Below are 20,434 nucleotides of genomic sequence, written 5' to 3' on the forward strand. Positions count from 1 at the left end.
CAGCCCCTGGGGATCCCTCATCCTGCCTTCCCAGCCCAGGAACCCCATCTAGTCCCACTCACTATAGCCGTGTCTACACATGCACGCTACTTCGAAGTAGCGGCACTAACTTCAAAATAGCGCCCGTCACGGCTACACGTGTTGGGCGCTATTTCGATGTTAACATCGACGTTAGGCGGCGAGACGTTGAAGCCGCTAACCCCATGAGGGGATGGGAATAGCGCCCTACTTCGAAGTTCAACATCGAAGTAGGGCACGTGTAGACGAGCCGCGTCCCGCAACATCGAAATAGCGGGGTGCGCCATGGTGGCCATCAGCTGAGGGGTGGAGAGACGCTCTCTCCAGCCCCTGCGGGGCTCTATGGTCACCGTGTGCAGCAGCCCTTAGCCCAGGGCTTCTGGCTGCTGCTGCTGCAGCTGGGGATCCATGCTGCATGCACAGGGTCTGCAACCAGTTGTCGGCTCTGTGGATCTTGTGTTGTTTAGTGCAACTGTGTCTGGGAGGGGCCCTTTAAGGGAGCGGCTTGCTGTTGAGTCCGCCCTGTGACCCTGTCTGCAGCTGTGCCTGGCACCCTTATTTCGATGTGTGCTACTTTGGCGTGTAGACGTTCCCTCGCAGCGCCTATTTCGATGTGGTGCTGCGCAACGTTGATGTTGAACGTCGACGTTGCCAGCCCTGGAGGACGTGTAGACATTATTCATCGAAATAGCCTATTTCGATGTCACTACATCGAAATAAGCTACTTCGATGTAGGCTTCACGTGTAGACGTAGCTTATGTGTGTTAGATGATTCAATAAATTCCCACTCCTCCTCCCAAAGCCTTCTCTTTGAAATGGAAAATTGAAGCTCTCTGGGGTTGGGGGTGTGCGATGACTGACCTTCATGTGGATAGGGAAGCCATTTTATGCATCCACTGTACTTGTTGGTACCAAATATTGTGCAAGGGGGGCCGTGTGAGGTGTATAATGAAAGCTGATGATGCTCTGAATTGATGTATGCGACTTGCATGTCTGTCTGTAGAGTGTTAGATTTTAGCTCTGCAGCCGCGTGAGAAATGTTTCAGTGCTGAGGCTCACAATGGGAGGTGGATCTCCACCCCAGCCAAGACAATGAACTAAACTGAGACCCAGATGGCCAACACCCATTTCGTGATGGTGGGGAGTTCCTTCTGGGGCTGTAATGAATGGCAACACAGCACAGTAACCCGCATAGGCAGGTGGCAAGCCGAGACCTAGGGCAGAAGAATGGAATTTTCCTTCTGCACAGGAAAAGCTATAAGATGGGCCCTAGCAGGGACCCTCTTTGTTCTTCAGTCCTCATGAGATAAGGCAGTCTGGACTGGGGGCCCATCCCACAAAAGGATGCTTACAAAGACTCTGAAGAACCAGCACAGAACATCTCTGGGCTGCAGCAACAGCTATGATTGATGTGTGTAAAGTATTGCTTTAACAATTCTTCTCTCTAACCCTGTTCTTTCTTTCCTTCTTTCTTATTATTAATAAACCCTTAGGTATTAGAGCTGAGGATCTAGCTTTTGCATGGTGATTTGGGTAAGATACAAGTATATATTGACTGGGGACTGTGGCTGGACCCTTTGGGGCCTGGAAGAATGTGTGGATTTGGTGAAATAGGTTTTATAAACCTTTCACCTGAGTTGGGATTGTTTGGTCTGGGCTGGTATAACAGCTGGGAAGTCTGTGGGTTTGCTTGTGTGGCTTCTGGCTGGCCTGTGGGGCTGGCAGAAGTGCTGTGGAGGCTGGTTAGATTTGCCTTAGTGAGAAGGAAATCCCAGCCTGGGGCCGTAAATGGCCCGGATTTTAAGCAAAGTTACCCTGGATTGATTTCCCTAGCTGTGCCCAGAACCCCCATCCTATTTCAGGGGGTTAGGATGCCTTGGGTTCACCAGCAGCACCAGCCTGGCTGGAATGTGAGGGGGCGGGAATGCGGGGCTCAGGCCTCTCTCTTTGCCAGAGGGAGAAATTGGGTCTTGTTTGATATTTTTATCTCCTTACTGTGTGTGCAGCCCAAGGCCCAGGCCTATTGGTGCTTCTGTCAGCCAGCAGGATGAGCAATGGGGTGGGACCAGAGACAGAGCAAAGGTCGGGCTGGCTTGAGAGGGAGTTTCATATAACCCTGTCCCTTTTGCCAGCAAGTGGAGGCCAAGCCCCGCAGGGAGGGGCTGGGCGTGGGGTTGCGGGCCTGAGAAACAGTCAGCCAAAGAAAGGCCTGGCCTTAGCCAGAGCACAACTTCTCCCCATTCCCCTGCCCTAGGTGCCGAAGGGGAGGACGGAGCCCCCGGATGCTGGGCCCTCCCAAATGGGACATGGCCATAGGTGGGGCCAAGGTGTGCACCGCCATGGGGGACGGGGAGCCTGGGGAAAGGTGAGGCTGTGCTAGCTCCCAACAAGCCCAAACCACACAGGGCCTTGTCTGCCTGTTCTATGGCTGCTCTGCTGCTTCCTGTCCAGGTGAGGGTGTGAGGGCTCCCCCCAGAGATGAGCATGTGCCCCAGGCCCCGGGGGTAGGCGCGCTGGCAGCTGTAACAAATCAGGCACCTTGTCAACCTGGGGTGACCACTTCCAGCTTTTATTTTAAGAACTGTACAAAACCAAGCGGTCCTGGCTTCTTGGCGTCCTCCAGGCCTGCCCAGCAAGTACCTACAGGTGCCAGTGACTGGGAAACAGGCCTGGCTGCCAGGAGTCACCCTCCTGCCTCCACCCCCACCACTTTTCTCCTGGGGTGTTCCCAGGTACACACAGCTCAGGCAGTGAACAGTGCACGTACCTGCCCCCTCAGCTGGCAGCAGCACAGCTACTCAGCCTGCTGCCCAGGTCCCACTCAAGACTGACCCTTAGCTGGCTGCAGTCACTTGGAGGCAAAGGCCCCAGAGGAAGAGTCTGCAAAACTCTGGGGTGGCAGAAATCGCCTTTTGTCTCCTGAAGAGCCCTTGGGAGAGTCTTTGGGGAAATATCCCAGACAAGGCTGCTCGCCGGGACATTGACTGTCTCTGCTCTGGGCCGCAGGGTCCTGGGAGCAATTATTCTGGGTGGAACCACAGCCCCGGCAAAGCCACTGGCCTCAGACCCATGTCTCTGACAAGCTGGGATTCACCCTGTCTGGCTCCTAATTGCAGTGGCAGTGCCTAGTGGGAACGAGCCCTGAGGGGACAACTAGTTTTACAGCCCTGAAATCATAAAGGCCAAGCCCCTGCCTCCCTGCAGAGCAGCTCCCAGCAGCTGTCTGGGGGTCAGGGAATGCAGCCCTGTCTCCTTCCATGCCATGGCACCCCCACCGAGTCACTGTTGGCACAGTGTGCACCCACCCACCTGTGCAGGGCCCCTCCGCTCGGCAAGGCTGTGGGCCGTGTCCCTGCGTCCCCCGACCTTGCAGCGCAAATCCACCTGGTTCTTCAGGGTGGGGGTGAGCTGGGTCTCTCCTGCCACCAGTCCCTCTGCTCTCAGGCTGACTGCACCGTGCTGGCGGGGAAAGCCGGCCTCACAGCATGAGCCACCACCAAGGGACATTTCTGACTGTGGCTCCAGCCAGGACAGCTCAGCGAACTCCAACACATGCCTAGCCCGTGCCTGCCAGCAGCCCCGCCGGAGGCCCCAGTGCGAGCCCTGGGCTCAAAGCGGAGCACACACTGCCAGTGTACGGGGCTCCATTGGCCACAGAGGAGCAGCCAGCAGCTCTTGTCCCACAGCGCGCCCATTCCTCAACACGCAGCTCAATGCCAGATGGGGCTGCCCTCAGCAACCGGGACAAGGGACCCGGCGGCCAAGGGAAGCAGTTAGTTAGGCCTGTTTGGGACAAGAGCCTGCCCATTTCCCCAGTGGAAAGCCATGCTAAAAAGACGTCTCCCTGCCCACCGCGCCGAGGTCACTGGTGCTGGGAGAAGCTGGCGAGAGGATTTAGGACAGGAAATAGTATTTCCACAGTGACTGCTCGCATTAGGGATTTAGGCTTTGCACAAAGGTTTTGCACTGATTTGTACTATTGTCCTGGAGGCCTGTGGTGAGCGGGAAGTGTTACTCACCAAGCAAGCCCAGGCTCTTTCCGTAGGTAGGTGTTAGTTCTGTAAAGGCACCTTGCCAAGCGATTCATTGCAAAGCTTCTAGTGCAATCAAACTGCTCTGTCACCTGCTCCAGCTCCACAGGGTAATCTGTGACCTGATGGAGGCACAGATTTCCTGTGTGTTAAGATTTGGTAAAGCTGGGCTAGAGGTATTGCTAGAGAGAGAGGAGGGAATGTTTGGGAACCATTCCCCATATACTGGTGGTTATTTTCCTTCCATATAATCTAGTTCCTAAACTAAATGGGAAACCAGAAAAGCAGCAGGAAAATAAATACAGTTTTCGTTCCTCCTGTTGAGAGCTGAGCGGCTTCTGGCTTAGATGAGTGTTCTGAAAAGCTTTCAAAGCTGGTAATTAACCCTGAGATGAGAGCTGCAGATTTTTGGTTTCACTACGCAAACAAATCTTTAAGACGTAATTGCACTTGAACTGCATATAACAAAAATCCATACGCCCATTCAAATAGTCAAAAGAAAGGTGCTTCCTTTAAGACATTGGAGATTTTTGTTCACCAAACCTTGTCATTTCTGCAATTATTCTTAATATTATTTCACTTGGTTCTTCACTACCCTCTAATTCATTGCACTTTGGGAACAATAACAGGCAACCCCCCGCCCCCTTCCCCAAGTGTGAAATAATATTACGAAGTAATTTTGAAAATAAAAGGTGAGCCATACCCAGTCGTTAATTTCTGAAACACATCTCTACCTATGGTTACAGTGTTTTAAAACTTACAGTGTTTCTCTTTCACCAGATTTCAAATTTAACTCAGAAGGAAAAGACTAAACGCTGCAAATTGCGGCAAAGTCTAAAACTGTAGCAATGGGAGGTTCTGTTTGAAAAGTTAAGCTGAGTCTGAAATATGATAACACGGTGTTAGCTCAAATGTCTATTGCAAGGGCTCTGGATGGGCACTTGAGATACAAATGGAGTCTTTGCAGAGTAGGAAGGTGAAAAGTGCACTCCGTTATACTAACGACTCTTTCACCCCTCGCTTCCCATCCCATTTTTTAGACTCACTAGAAGCAACTCGAGTCTCTGGGCTTGCAACTGGAGCAAGGGCTATGGCTGGGGCTGTCTCCACATGTGTGTCACTGTTCCTGTAAATCTCATTCATCCTGTCTGCGATCAGTCCTTCTTTTTCCGGTGCTCTGTCTGCAAATGTTCCTGCCTCTTCGCTGTGCCTGTACAGATAGGACGCCTGTTTCATCGACCGCTTTAGCAAATGCCTTCGGAAGGCTCTTTGGATTTTTGTAGCACACACTTCCTCCTGCTTCCTTTTCAGAGTGGTGGTGATGGGCTCATAGGAAACCTTGGATGGGTTGGCAGCCATGAACTTCTCCTCCATGGTGGCCTTCAAGCCATCCATTTCCCCCGAGTCACCCAGCACTTCTTTAGTCAGTGCAAAGAGAATGTCCAGACAGTGGATTTTATCTCCAACAACCATCGGTAAATCCATGGTGATTAATTTAATCCTGTTTGGCTTGGCAATCTTGAGTGGCTCTTGCAAGGTGTCTACAAAATCCGACAGCACATTATAGGCGATGAACTGGGTGGCGTCCGGATCAAACTTCTCCCACGTTTCATAAAACATTTCAAAGTCGTCTTCACAGAGTGGTTCGCTGCTCTCCTCCGTGGCCACGTTGAAGTTCTCCAGGATGATGGCGATATACATATTGACCACGATCAGGAAGGAGATGATGATATAGGTGCAGAAAAAGCAGATCCCAATAGATGGGTTGCCACAGTCTCCTTTGACTGAACTGCCTGGATTCTCCAAGTCAGGGTCGCAGTCTGGTGGGCCACTGTTCAGGATAGGGTTGAGGAGACCATCCCAGCCGGCTGATGTTGTGATCTGAAACAAACAGATGATGCTGTTCCCGAATGTCTCGAAATTGAAGATGTCATCGATCCCAGATTCCTTCTTGACATAGGCAAAGTTGGACATGCCAAAGATGGAGTAGATGAACATCACCAAGAAGAGCAGGAGGCCGATGTTGAACAAAGCTGGAAGAGACATCATCAAAGCAAACAGGAGAGTCCGAATTCCTTTTGCTCCTCGGATCAGCCGTAGAACGCGCCCGATTCTTGCCAGCCTGATCACCCTGAAGAGGGTGGGGGACACAAAGTATTTCTCTATGATGTCAGAAAGGACAATGCCTGGAAGGGGGTGAAGAGAAGGTAAGTATGGCTTGCATTGTGAGATGACATCATGAAGCAATGATAAGCTGCTCTGTTTTCAAGCGCTCCCTCTGTGACGCCTAGCTGAGGAGATGACCACGTGCGAAGGAAAGGGGACGTAGTCGAGGGCCAGAAATTCTAATGGGTTGGAAAAGGTCTCAGGAAAGTCTCAGTGGACAGCAGTGTTGGACAATCATATGTTCCCAGCCATTTGCCACCCAGCCACCAGCTAAGAACTCACCATCTTCTTGGTAGTGACAGATGGAGGAACAAGAAGCAAAGGTCTGAAGTTACAGGAGAGAAATAGGTTGGACATTAGGAAAAACTATTTCACCAGGAGGGTGGTGAAGCACTGGAATGCGTCACATCAGGAGGGGGCGGAAGCTCCATCCCAAGAGGTATTTAAGTCCCAGCTTGACATTGTCCTGGCTGGTAACTTTCAGTTGGGGTTGGTCCTGCTTTGGGCAGGGGGCTGGACTCAATGACCTCCTGAGGTCCCTTCCAGCAGTAGGAGTCTATGATTCTATGTCCCACTTGCCTGAAGTGTTCACAGCTAACGAGTTTTGCTCATTGCTCAGTCTAACTCTTGTCTGCGGCTGCCACCCCGGTACTTCTCTCTGGCTGTGAGTGCCAAGTCTGCTTTACCCCCCGCCCCCCGCAACATAGGGACCACGGAGAGGCTGGGCAACCAGCAGTGCTGCAATTTGGACACTAGCAGTGGGGTTGAGGCATTCTGGCTTCAAACCCCAGTGTTGTCAGACATCTGGTGCCTGTCTGGAATGGAGGAAACAGCCCTGCCCCACAGGGGCATTCTGTGGACACCAGGAGGCCACATGGCTCTTGTCATTTTGAATGTGTGAGTTTATCTACAATCACCTTGCAGCACATGTACAAAGATTAAAATGTAGCCGTCTCTTTGCTAATGAGACACCCTTCCAAAGTCGATGAGCCCTCCTGAGCCCTTGCCATTCCCCAGTCCCTGCTAGAGGGATGTGTCTCCTGAAGGCTGAAAGAGGAGAGCCAGGGAGCCCTCCATGAAGTGCCTGGGGATAAATTCGGGCTTGATCCTCTGGAGGAAAAGAGGTCAGTGCAGGAAGGGTCCCTGTATGCAGGTAACATGGGGAATTGCTTTAGGGGAACACACAGGGTAGGGTTTTGAGGTGGTTCGTTGGAGTGTGTGCTCAGGGAAGGTTTTAGGGTACACACAGGAAGGAGATATTTTTTAGGTGAGCAGCTGGGGATCAGGATCAGGTTAAGGCACAAGCACAGCAGACCCCTGTACTTGGAGTCATCTGACTCTCAGTTTTAACATATATAAATAATATTTTTAGCTGTCCTGGTTGTGAAGAAAACCTTGAAAACATGGCCTGAGAATGAACAATGTGGCAACAGCTGTATGAGTCTGCAGAGAGCTCAAGACAGTTGCTGTAAAAGGTGTGAAATGTACCTGCATGTCTGTGGGGTATTAACTCTGAAACCTACTGTTTTGAGGGACCTAGCACCCTCGCTCCTTTTCTGGGGTGAGTGACACTGGTAGGTCCCTGCATACCAAGTGGGGATGGGGGGAAGGGCAGACTGCAGGTGTCATTCCTCCTATGGAGTGGACCTCTGCCTACCTGAGCAGTGCTAAGGGGAGACCCAGTCTGTCCAAACAGGAATGGTGGTGGGTCTCCCAGAAACCCTAAAGTGGCTCTTAAAGGGTGCCGCCTGCTACCCCTACCCCAGCAGGCACAGGAGCAGTGGCACAGCTTGGGCTCAACAGCAGGGCCAAGGCGTGGCTCTGGGACAAACCCGTATTTCCCACCTAATCCTTTCTTCTCTAGCATGGTTGATGCAGAACCCAGCTGGCAGCTTGCGTGAATCAACAGATGTGCAGCTGGTGGTAGGCACCTACCTCCGATGGAGAGGATGACCACCACGAAGTCAAAGATGTTCCAGCCAATGGTGAAGTAGTAGTGACGCAAGGCGAACATTTTGAGCACACACTCGCCCGTGAAGATGACGATGAATACCAAGTTGATCTGGTAGAGAATGCTGATTTTGGTTTCACTTTGGTCATCTGTTTCAATCATCATGGTCACCATGTTAAGACAAATCAGGACCATGATGATGATGTCAAATGCTTGCTTGGTCACAAAGTCAAACACCAGCCCCTGACATTTGTTCTTTAATACACGAAATGTGAATGATGTGAAGATGGAGGCAGAAGGGCAGGGCAGAAGGTGGAAGGGACATACAGGGCACAACAAAGACAAACACAGGGCAAGAAAGAGAGAGAAAGAGAGAAAGAATGTTTAAGAGGACAGAGACCTGCCTGCTTTAGCCCTCAGGTAGTCAGGTCACGCAACAAGGATGTGGGCCCAGAGCCTCCCCTGGGAGCTGGGCACCTATATAGCTTTGTGGCTCTGGGCTGTGCAGCCTGGAGATGCTGTGGGCCCACCAGCGGTGGGTGTCACAAAATGGAGTGCAGCCGACTCGTGCTGTTGTCTTGTATGTGAGATCAGGCCTGGCGCGCCTCCCAAGTGCCAGGCCCGATGACTGGGCCTCCCAATGATGGGAATTAATAACATCAGTTAATGCCAGTTGCTCACCATGGCAAAAACGTGGAAGAGCATCAGCTGAGCTACCGGGGGCGGGGATGGAACATCTTTTGTTGGACCAGCTTGTGCTGGTGAACAGGAGAAGCTTTTGAGCTTACACAGAGCTCCTCTTCCCAGACCTGAACATGAGCTGCCCCACCTTGTCTCACCAGTAGCCTTGGAGTGACATAATCACTACAACCCGGCAAACAGCATCTGAGTTGTCCCCTTTCCAAAAAGTCAAAGTCCCAACTGGCTAATTACTAATCAACCCCGTTCCCCATCCAAGGAGGGGGACCAACTACCAGGGATAGTAAAACGCTGGGTCAGCCCAATGGTCCAGTTAGCCCAGTACCCTCTCTCCAGGAGTGGCTGGTGGCAGAATTCCACAGGGAAGGCACAGAACAGGGCAGTTTGGGAGTGATCCACCCCATGACTTCCACTCCTGGCTTCTGGCGTCAGAGGCTAGGGCCACCCCACACATGGGGCTGCGTCACTGGGCATCGTGGCTAACAGCTGTTGCTGGACCTGTCCTCCAGGAGCTGACTAATTCCTTCTTGACTCCAGTTATACTTCTGACTGTCATAATGTGGTCTGGAGACAAGTGCTATAGCTCAGTTGTACCTGGGGGTGAAAAAGTCCCTCCTCTTGCTTGTATTAAACCTGCTGCTTATTAATTTCACCAGGTAACCTGGGGTTTTGTATGTGGGAAAAGGTACGTCTCACTTCTCTTGGCTTTTTGCTGTACCAGTCTGGATTTTAGAGATCTCTGCTATGTCCCCCTTCCTCTTCTCTTGTCTAAGCCAACCATCCCAAAGCTTTTTTGCCTCTCCCCACGTGGTAGCCAGCATGGACTCTGGATGATCTCGGCTGCCTTTCTCTGAACCTTTCCCAGTTCCACTGAGTGCTTTCAGAGATGGGGTGACCAGAGCAGCAGGCAGGATAAAAGTACTGGAAGGTTTTTGTCTCGGGTTCTATCCCTTTCCTAATGGTTCCTAATATTCTGGAGGCTTTTTTGTTGCTGTTGCTCCACACTGAGTGGAAGTTTTCAAAGAACTTCTTGATGACTCTCCTTCTTGAGTGGTAATAGCTAATTTAGACCCCATCATTCAAAGCACCTAATTATCCTAGGCACCGGAGCTGTTCGTCCCATAGGACAGTTCATGGTGGCCACCCCAGTCCCTCCTATGGCCAGGACACGTGGGACCTCTACCCTCACTGTGGCAGTGAGAGCTGGAGTGAGTGAGCAAGCAGCCCATCTCCTAGCCTGCTGTGCATTGCTTCATGGTGGTGGCGGGAAGTGGAGTGACCTGGCCCCTGGCTGCTGTGGTGAGCCAGGGGAGCCAAACTTTGCTGCCACTCTGTGCCAGGCCCTCTGGTAGTCCCTGGGCTCATGTGCTTAGGGGGGCTGGGGCTTGGGGCAAGGGGGCAGGAGGGGGCAAGGAAGGGGTGAGGCTTGGGATAAGGGGTGGGGCATAAGCAGAGAAAGGGCCTGTGGTGGGGATGTTGGCCTGGCCCCGTAAGGCCAGTCCTGCTCAGCATTGTGAATATCTCACCCTAAACACCTGGCAGAGCTACATGTGCAACAACTGCAGGGGAAGTTAAAGACCTGCGGTGAAATCCTGCTCCCAAGGAAACCAGAGGGAGTTTTGCCTTTGGCTCCAATAGGGCCAGGAGGTAACCCCAGACCCACGTGTTGGGATTTTGTCTCAGAACTTGCTGCTTATGAGCTATAACTCTGGTACACACCTGGGCGTGTGGCATGAGGCCACAGCTAAAGGTAATGGCAAGTGCAAACCACACATTTAGGAGTGGTTCACCATCCCCATATACTGGCAATTACGATTAGAGCAACACCCATAAAGAAAAATAACAGAGAGGGAGCCGTGCTAGTCTCTACACTATCAAAACAAAAAGCAGTCAAGTAGCACTTTAAAGACTAGCAAAATAGTTTATTAGGTGATGAGCTTTCGTGGGACAGACCCACTTCTTCAGACCACAGCCAGACCAGAACAGACTCAACATTGAAGGCACAGAGAACCAAAAGCAGTAAGCAAGGAGGACAAATCAGAAAAAGATAATCAAGGTGAGTAAATCAGAGAGTGCAGGGGTGAGGGGGGGGAAGGTCAAGAATTAGATTAAGCCAAGTATGCAGACAAGCCCCTATAGGGCTCACTATAGAATCACTATATGGGCTCGTCTGCATACTTGGCTTAATCTAATTCTTGACCTTCCCCCCCTCACCCCTCCACTCTCTGATTTACTCACCTTGATTATCTTTTGCTGATTTGTCCTCCTTGCTTACTGCTTTTGGTTCTCTGTGCCTTCAATGTTGAGTCTGTTCTGGTCTGGCTGTGGTCTGAAGAAGTGGGTCTGTCCCACGAAAGCTCATCACCTAATAAACTATTTTGCTAGTCTTTAAAGTGCAACTTGACTGCTTTTTGTTTCCATAAAGAAAAAGTGAGTTTCCTCTCTAGCTTTCGCTAAGAGGCAGCTGGCTTTTAGCTCAACAGGAGAGACTCCTGCACTGAACTCCAGAGTTGGCAATTTCAAGTGGGTCTATGGGCGGTTACACAAACACGGTGGGAAACAACAGCTCTGAGATGGGGCAGTGACCGATTCATGTGTGCAAGCAGGGCTGAAGAAAGGAAAACCAAGAAACCCAAATGAGCCAGCGAAGGCAGTAGTGGGGATTTTGGAGGTGTTTCTGGGGAATAACAATCTCTTCTCCAGCTCTTTTCATCAAGAGATCACTGGGCACTTTACGAAGTGTGTCCATATTATTACCCCTATTTTACAAATGGGGAAACTGAGGCAAAAGGCCGGTGACATCCAAGAAGCGAGGGACAGATTTTTTTAAGCTAATCTAAGTGCGGATGATTGCTCTGATCACTAGGCAATACTGCTGCTTCCCTTCAGTGTTGATGGGCTAAGGCAGAGTCAAAGAAAGTGATATTTTAAAGCCTGCTGTCCCAGGGACTGTGCTCCAGACCCAGCAGGGCCCTCCTGGCCTCTGTCCCAGCAGCATGTGCACTGGCCGGGGACTTGTAACGTGTTCTTCTGCACGCTCCAGTGTCCCCTGCCGAGTGCCCCCGCCTGCTGGCTCAGAGCTCAGAACGGAGCAGGTCAAGCGGCTTTTAGCTGCGTGTGACTTTTGAGCCTTTCGGGGGATGATGTCCGTCCCCACAACTGCGCTGTGATCTCCTTGGCTGCTCCGGGGGGTTTGCACCTCCCTTCCCATGTCGCCAGGGCTGCAGGAGCTGCCAGTGCATCACGAGCCATTGCCTTCCACTAGCACAGCCCTGCCCCCCCCTCCCCACCAGCCCTCTGCCTCCCTCTCGCAGGCAGCGGGATGGAATCCCTGCGCGGCTGGGGGCGAAGGGTGGCGCTTGCGAACAGAGCTATGGGACAGGGGCTGGAGGCCACCTCAGCTGAGAGACTTTGTGGGGGGAGCCTGGGGGACTCAGTGTTTCCTGGGAGATTTCCTCTCCAGGGGGCTGATTCTGGGAGATGCTGAGTGCCCCTGATGAAGTGCTGAGCACTCTGTTCCACTGAGGACGTCAGTCCTTAGCCTTTCTCAGGGCCAGGCCCTCCGCAAGTATGCAAGGTCCCCTGGGGAAGTACCCAGGTCTGGCCCAACGCTATCTCTCATTTGTAACACGTGCAGAATAACTCTTGCTGTGCACTGAGGCAAGTGCGGACGTACACCCCCGTAGACACACAGACCGAGCTGTGGGTGCTCTGCTAATCAGCCAGCCAGCACTGGAATGGCTCCCGAGCAGCTGCACAGCAGGCCAGCTTGCAGGTAACACTACTCAGGCCCCGGGCAAGTAGGACCTCAGCGAGTGGAAGTTCTCTTGCACTCAGAGACGACAACACAACGCCTCCAGTCTATGGGGCATTACATACTGCACTGGGTCGGCACACCTGAAGGGTTTGGTTCCCCAGGGAGCTTGCCGAAGATGCTGGCCTCTCTGTAAGGCTGGTCCTGGCTGCTCTGCCAGACGCAGAGCCCCAGGAGCTCCTTGTGCAGCAATCTCAGGCACATCAAGGCCCTGAACTTCAGCCTGAACTTGTTGGGGCCATTCCTGTTTCCCCCTCCCTGCCACTCGCCTACCAGCGCCTTCCCTGAGACATACATGGGGCCTGGGAATCGGCTTCTGCGGCTTCTTTGAGCCCAGCTTCTTCATGGCATTGTAGTATTTCTTCTGCTCCTCTGTCATGAAGATGTCCTTCCCTCCAAAGTATAAAGAGAATCACCATTATTAGACATGGCTGCCCTGCAGCTCTTAGCGAGCTCCCCAGGGCATGGAGAGGAACCTTCCACTCTGGGCCCATCTAGGGGCTTATTGACCCTACAGAAGAGAGCTGGTGTAAGTCACTGTCCAGCCCCCAGTAACTGGGTCACGGCCACCCTAGCTGCAGGCTCACCAGGCCTTGCTCTGCTGGAGGCAGCTGCCTGTCCTGTGCCTCCTGGACTCATCTCTGTCCTTCCCTCATGCTGCCTGGCACTGCAGCCACGCTGTGGCCAGCGCTACCCAGAGGGACTGATGTCTTTCTTCTCAGAGGAGCCCACTGGCATGGCAGACCCTGCTCGTTCCACCACCCCTGCCGAATCCCAGCTGCCCAGGGGCTTCCCAGGCCATCTGGAGTTCTCATAATCGTTGAGGTCTGTTCCTCCTGGAGGCAGCTCAGTGTCCGCCTGCCACCTGGCCCTGTCCTCCTGTAGCACCTTCACAACAGAGCATTGGCACTGATCCCATCCAGATCTTGGGACACCCTGTGGGGAAGGTGACCCCCTGTCCCTCTGTGCAGAGCCACGGGAAGGTGGGCTGAGAGTGGAAGAAGGGCCTCTCCCTCTCCACTCTGAGTTCCCTCAGAGGGGGGCAGGGTTGCCTGGGGGTCCCACCCTTGCAATCTGAGGTTCACTCTGAGACCAGGAGGGATGCAGGGTCTGTGTCTCCACACCCCACGGAGCGCCCAGTTCCATGCTGCTCTGCCCCTGCCCAACCCCCGGGAAGTGCCTATACCTCTGGGCTCACAACCCAGTATAAAAGAGACCACCCCGTTTTTGTAAATCCTTTCCAGGCCTCCTTTCCACACCACGAAGAGGGAAACCCAGGGCGCAGGCGCCTTTGGCAAGTTCCTGCAGGGAGCTCATTTAGCCACCTCTGGGTCCTGGAAGAGTGGGTGCCAGTATGGCAGGGCACTGCCAGGGGACTCAGGTCCCATGCCTGACATCTCATGGCCTGCCCCCACCCCATGCTGTGCTCTCGCCTCAGCATTGCAATATGCTGCCACCACCCAGTGCGCTCTCCTGGTTGCCTCCCAAGGCTCCGTGCCTGGCATGGCTGCGGGTTGTGCCCTGGCAGGCATCTGGACTTGCTGATCCCCAAGGCTGCGGGAATGCCAGGCACCCAGGTGGGCCAGGAGACACTTATCTTTTTCTTTTGCTGGTTGAAGTTGTCGATAATGACGCCAATGAAGAGGTTGAGGGTGAAGAAGGCACCAAAGATGATGAAGATAACGAAGTAGATGTACATGTACAGGTTGGTCTCGTATAGTGGTTGCTCTTCGATCTGAGGGGGGGAGATGGGGCTGGGTGAGTGCAGGTTGCTCCCACACTGCAGGGGGCTGGGAGCCCTACTCCCCCCCGCCAAAGGTGGTGTTGACTTATAGATCAAAAATATGCACACCTGGACGGAGGTGGAGATGGATGCAGGAGACAGACATGTTGAGAGTCTCTGGGTTAGGTTAAAAGGGGTGGAAAAAAACAGGTGACGTCATTACAGTGTTCTACTACAGACCATCTCGTCAGGTAGAAGAGGTGGATGAGACTTTCTCTAAACACAAAATTATCTACAACACAGGACTTGGTGGTGATGGGGGACTTCAACTATCCAGACATAAGTTGGAAAAAACATGGTGAGGCACAGACTACCCAGAAAGTTTTTGGACCGCGTGGATGACAATTTTTTAGTTCAGAAGGTGGAAAAAGCTATGGGGGTTGGGGGGGGGAAGGAGCATTCCAGATTTGATTTTAACAAACAGACAGGATTTTGTTCAGAATTTGAAAGTGGAAGGTAGCTTGAGAGAAAGTGACCATGACATGATAGAGTTCATGATTCTAAGAAATACTGAAAGAGAGAACAGCAAAACAGAGACAATGGATTTCAGGAAGGCGAATTTTGGTAAACTCAGAGAGCTGGTGAGTAAGGTCCCATGGGAAGCAAGATTAAAAGAAAAAACAACTGAAAAGAGTTGGCAGTTTTTCAAGGGACATTATTAGGGGCCTAAAAGCAAGCTACACTGCTGCGTAGGAAAGATATAACGTATGGTAAAAGACCATCTTGGCTTAGCCAGGAGATCTTGCATGATCTCAAAATCAAAAAGGAGTCACACAAAAAATAGAAATTAGGAAAAATTACAAAAGATGAATATAAGCAAACAACACATGTATGCAGGGGCAAGATCAGAAAGGCCAAGGCACAGAACGAGCTAGCTAGAGTCATAAAGGGCAACAATAAATCATTCTATAAATATATTTGAAGCAAGAAGAAGACCAAGGACAGGGCAGGCCTACTGCTCAGTGAGGAGGGAGAAACAGTCACAGGAAACTTGGAAATGACAGAGGTGCTTAATGAATTCATTTCAGTCTTCACCAAGAAGGCTGATGCAGAAATGCCTAGCATAATGCATGCTAGTGGGAAGTGGGTAAGAGGATAAAACATACTATCTATCTATAAAAAGGGAAAAAAGAACAACCCAGGAAACTACAGACCAGTCAGTTTAACTTAAACTGTAAAGAACAAATCATGCCAGACTTATCTGATAGCTTTTTTTGATTGGATAACAAATCCTGCGGATAAGGGAGAGGCAGTGGATGTGGTATACTTAGACGTTAGTAAAGCATTTGACGTGGTCTCGCATGATCTTCTTATCAATAAACTAAGCAAATACAACTTAAATGGGGCTACTATCAGGTGGATGAATAACTGGCTGGATAACTTGTTCTCAGAGAGTAGTTATTAATGGTTCGTAGTCATGCTGGAAGGGCATAACAGGTGCGGTGCTGCAGGGATCTGTTTTGGGATCAGTTCTATTCAATATCTTCATCAACAATTTAGATACTGGCATAGAGAGTACGCTTATTAAGTTGGTAGATGATACCAAGCTGGGAGGGGTGGCAACTGCTTTGAAGGACAGGGTCAGAATTCTGGACAAACTGGAGAAATGGGCTGAAGTAAACAAGATGAAGTTTAATAGGGACGTAGATAAAGTGCTCCACTTAGGAAGAAACAATCAGCTTCATACATACAGAATGGGAAGTGACTATCTAGCAAGGAGCACTGCGGAAAGGGACTTAGGGGTCATAGTGGACAAGAAGCTAAATATGAGTCAACAGTGTGATGCTGTTCCCAAAAAAGCAAACATGATTCTGGGGTGTATTAACAGTAGTGTTGTGAGCAAGACATGAGAAGTCATTCTTCCACTCTACTCAGTGCTTGTTAGGCCTCAATTGGCGTATTGTGTCCAGTTCTGGGTACCCCATTTCAAATAAGATGTGGAGAAATTGGAGAAGGTCTGGAAGAGCAACAAGAATGAAGGTCTAGAGAACATGAGCTCTGAGGGAAGACTGAAAGAACTGGGCTTGTTTTGTTTCGGAAAAAGAAGACTTAGAGGGGACATGAGAGCAGTTTTCAAATGAAAAAGGTTACAAGGAAGAGGGAGAAAAATTGTTCCCCTTGGCTTCTGAGAATAGGACAAGGAGCAATGGGCTTAAACTGCAGCAAGGGAGGTTTAGATTAGACATTAGGGAAAACTTCCTAACTGTCAGGGTGGTTAAACACTGGAATAAGTTACCTGGGGAGGTTGTGGAATCTCCATCGCTGGAGATATTTAAGAGCAGGTTAAAATACACCTGTCAGGGATGGGCTAAATAGTGTTTAGCTCTGCCAAGAGGGCAGGGACCTGGACTCAATGACCTCTTGAGGTCCCTTCCAATTCTAGTGTTCTATGATTCTATGAAAGGACACTGAGGTGCCTCCAGGTCCTGCTGAGAGGCATAATAAGATTTATTGGGGTCTGGTGCCAGGCTGGAAGCTGGAGTTGGGCTGTGGTAAGGGGCCTGGGCTGTTGTGGGGAGCCCTGGACCCTCCGCCTGCCTGGATACACTGCAAAGCTCTGCTGGACTTTCATATTTGGTATGGAAGCCATTTTATGTATCAGAGGGGTAGTCGTGTTAGTCTGGATCTGCAAAAGCAGCAAGGGGTCCTGTGGCACCTTACAGACTAACAGAAACCTGCATCTGATGGAGTGGGTCTTTGCCCATGAAAGCTTATGCTCATCCATTTCTGCTAGTCTGTATGGTGCCACAAGCCATTTTATGTGTCCATTGTATCTCCTGGCCCCAAACCGTGTGCCATGGGGGCCATGTGCAATGTCTAATGAAAGCTGAGGATGCCCTGAATCTGTGTGTGCTACTTATAGGTTTGTGTCTTGTTGGCAGGTAAAGTTATAGATTTTAGCTCTGTAATGGTATTAAAAATGTTCAGAGCCAAGGGCGCACAATGGGGTGTTGTTAATGACCTCTCCAGCCGGGTACTTGACTGAGACAAAGGAACATACACATTTCAGGAATCTGAAACTGTCTCCTGGGATTCATCCAATGGCAGTTTACGACAAAAGCCCACCTGCACCAGGTGGGGCAAACCCTCAAGGCCTGATGAGAAGACGAAAGGGCTTTGTCCCTCAACACAAGAGAGAACTATGAGGTGGACCTAGCAGCATCCCTCTTGGAAACTTGGACTTTTGTCTTCTGGTACCACTGCCTGTCTCCACAGGTCCGTGTTCCAGCATATTGGCCACAGTGGGCCAGATCTACAATTCTCCAGTAACTATGTAAACTGGAATGGGACTTTCAGAGACTTTCTCAGAATCAGCAAATAGTGCCTCTGGCCTTCATGAGTAGCTGCAATCGATGCATTAAACTATGGCTTCACAATTCTTCTCTCTAGCCCTGTTCTTTCTTTTTTGTTAATAAACCTTTAGGTGTTCAGATCTGATGGACTGGTGAGCGTAGTGATTTGGGTAAGATCCAAAATCTATATTGGCCAGGGCCTGGGGCTGGGCCCCTGGGGGCCAAGAAGAATGTGGGTGGAGTTGGTGAAAGAGGTAATAACCTCTCACCTGAATTTGGGGGTTGCTGGTCTGGGCTGATAGAGCAGCTGGGAAGTCTGTGGGTTTGCTTGAGTGGTTTCTGGCTGGCCAGAGGGGCTGGCAGAGGTACTTCTGGGACTGGTTGGATTTGCTTGGTGATTAGCAAATCCCAGCCTGGGGCTGTGAGTAGCTCGGATTTTAAGCAAAGATACCCTAGATTGATTTCTCTAGCTGTGCCCAGAGACCCCATCCTATTACACTGGGGTCCAGTTCCAGGCTGGAAGCTGGGACTGGGCTGCAGTGGGGAGCCCCAGACCTCCATCTGCCTGGAGACACAGCAAAGCTCTGAGCTGCGGAGCGTCAGGCCTGGGTAGCAGCAAAGGACCAGGTGGGAAGGGCAAGGGCAGCTCCCGGCAGGGGGGTCTGAGAGCCTGGCTGTGGGAAAGCAGTGGGGACACAGGGTCGAAGGTGTGGACAAAGCTTTCGTCCCAGAACCGGGGGGAGATCTGGCAGGCTGGGCTCAGGCTGGGGCACCGGGAGGCAGGTTCCTGGGGACGAGGCTTTGGGGCACCTAGAGAGGGTACAATCGTGAAACGTTGAGCTGTGGGTCGCTCCTCAGCTGTGGGGCACCCTCCCTTCCTGGCTGTTCTGTCCCACGCACCTGAGCCCCTGCTGGGTTGTGAGCACCAGAGCAGAGCACAGCTCTCAGGGCCATCCAACAGCCCTCAGGCCACGCTGACCCGTGCAGGGCCAGGCTGCTCATCCCAGCTTGGCCCTGCGAAGCCGGGAGCCTCGGCGAGAGGGCCGCCGCACGCCCATCGCTCACCTCGCGGGAGTCCACGGCCGCGTACATGATGTCCATCCAGCCTTTGAAGGTGGCCTGCCGGGACAGCACAGCGTCAGTTCACGGCGGCTCTGGGCCCAGGGACACTCCCTGTCTGACCCCGGGCTGAGGAATAACCGGGCTCTGCTTCCTGCCGGCCGCAGGCCTGGGACCCTGGGGCTCCTGCATCTCTGGAAATGGACTAAGCACAGGCTGGCCCAGCCTCTCCCTCTGGGGCCAGAAGTTCCCTCCGAGAGCCAGCGACAGGCGAGCAGGCTCGATCTGCAGCCACGGGAAGGGCTCGTGGGGACATAAAACCTCGTGTGGAAAAATTCCCAAGCAGCCTGGTCTGGAACAACTGAAACCATCCACATGCCATTCGGGGGAGGGGTGTCACACAGAGCCCACACGTTCTGCCTGGCCAGGGAGCTGGGCCGGGGGGGTCAGCCGCTGAGTGGGGCCAGGACCTGCTCTGCGGTAGTCAGAGGTCTAGCCGCTCTCTCAGCTTCCCAGCTAGCATCCTGGCTGCTTGTCTGCAGCATGGGCTAATGGCTCGCTGGGTAGCCATTGAGCACCAACCCCCGGCCTGGCCTGAGTCGCCAGGGATTAACGGTTAATCTTTAATACGGTGGCCAGTGAGGAAATCTCCAGGACACATCCAAGTGACATTGGCCGTCCTAACAGCCGTGAGTCTGCAGGTCCAGCCCTTGCGCCTCCGGCAGCCAGGGGCTGGGCCGGGCCGGGCTGTCCCCTGCACAGGAGCCAGAGGGACGTGTGGCGTGTGTGGCAGAACGACCGTGGCTCACTACCCGCAGGAGCCGGAGCGCCACGTGGGTCCGTGCTGGCGAGGGCTGCACTCTGATCCTGCTGCCTCGCCCCTTCCCTGGCACGCTGAGGAGCCACCGGCCCAGCCCAGCCCAGGGTGGAGTTTGCTCAGTGTAGTGGTGCTGCAGGGTGGTGGTGGTATTTGCCTACTGCCCCAGGCCAGGCGGTGCACACGGTCACCCAGCAACCTGCCCCCGCCCGTTCCCCAGAGCGGGGCGAGGCGGGTGCAGGCAGACTAGGCCCAGAGCTGGAGGGCTGGAGAAGCCTCTCCCGAGGGCTGGGCAGAGCAGTAGCAGAGGGATGAGCCGTGAGAGCTGCCTCGTCTGGGGGCTACGGCAGCTCTCCGTGGTGCTTTCCGGGGTCTGAGCCATTGCTTTAGCAGGGCCTGACCCAAACCTGGGAGAACAATGAATCGTAACAGCCATGGTCACCCCAAACCCTTTAACACCAGACAGGGGTTAAATCTCTGGTCCCCCTGCCCCACATGCTCTGGGAGATCCCCCAGCACTTCCCGCCAGCCCCAAATGACTTGTCCACTGTGTAGTGTCACCCACGGGTGGGACGGGCTCACATCTAGCTCCGCGCTGTGCAGAGCTAAGCTGTTCCAGCCCTCCCCACCCCCGACGTCTCACCTCACCGGCAGGTTAATCGAGGCAGCACGAGCCAGGGAATGGCAGCTGGGTTGGCAGGCAGGGGACCTAGGCCTAGCACGTCAAAGGCATTTAGGCACCTTATGGTCATTGATCTGAAGAGAAGTAGGCACCTAAATGCTTTTGATGAGCTGAGCACTGG

The 20,434-nt window shown here is 52.5% G+C and overlaps 1 protein-coding gene across 3 annotated transcripts in view; it reads right to left on the reverse strand.

Moving 5' to 3' along the window:
- Nucleotides 1–2,572: 2,572 nt before the first annotated feature.
- Nucleotides 2,573–20,434, reverse strand: part of SCN4A (sodium voltage-gated channel alpha subunit 4) — a 196,797-nt gene continuing 178,935 nt past the window's right edge. For all 3 annotated transcript variants that reach the window (XM_074979090.1, XM_074979089.1, XM_074979088.1), the window contains exons 22-26: nucleotides 18,821–18,874; nucleotides 14,277–14,414; nucleotides 12,975–13,079; nucleotides 8,151–8,421; nucleotides 2,573–6,235 (exon numbers count right to left, since the gene is read on the reverse strand). In XM_074979090.1, the coding sequence (XP_074835191.1) occupies nucleotides 5,043–6,235; nucleotides 8,151–8,421; nucleotides 12,975–13,079; nucleotides 14,277–14,414; nucleotides 18,821–18,874 (1,761 nt within the window). In that variant the 3' untranslated portion in view covers nucleotides 2,573–5,042. The remainder of the gene's footprint in view (nucleotides 6,236–8,150; nucleotides 8,422–12,974; nucleotides 13,080–14,276; nucleotides 14,415–18,820; nucleotides 18,875–20,434) is intronic.

This window comes from Carettochelys insculpta, chromosome 28 (genome assembly GCF_033958435.1).
Source record: "Carettochelys insculpta isolate YL-2023 chromosome 28, ASM3395843v1, whole genome shotgun sequence".
Taxonomy (NCBI): Eukaryota; Metazoa; Chordata; order Testudines; family Carettochelyidae; genus Carettochelys; species Carettochelys insculpta.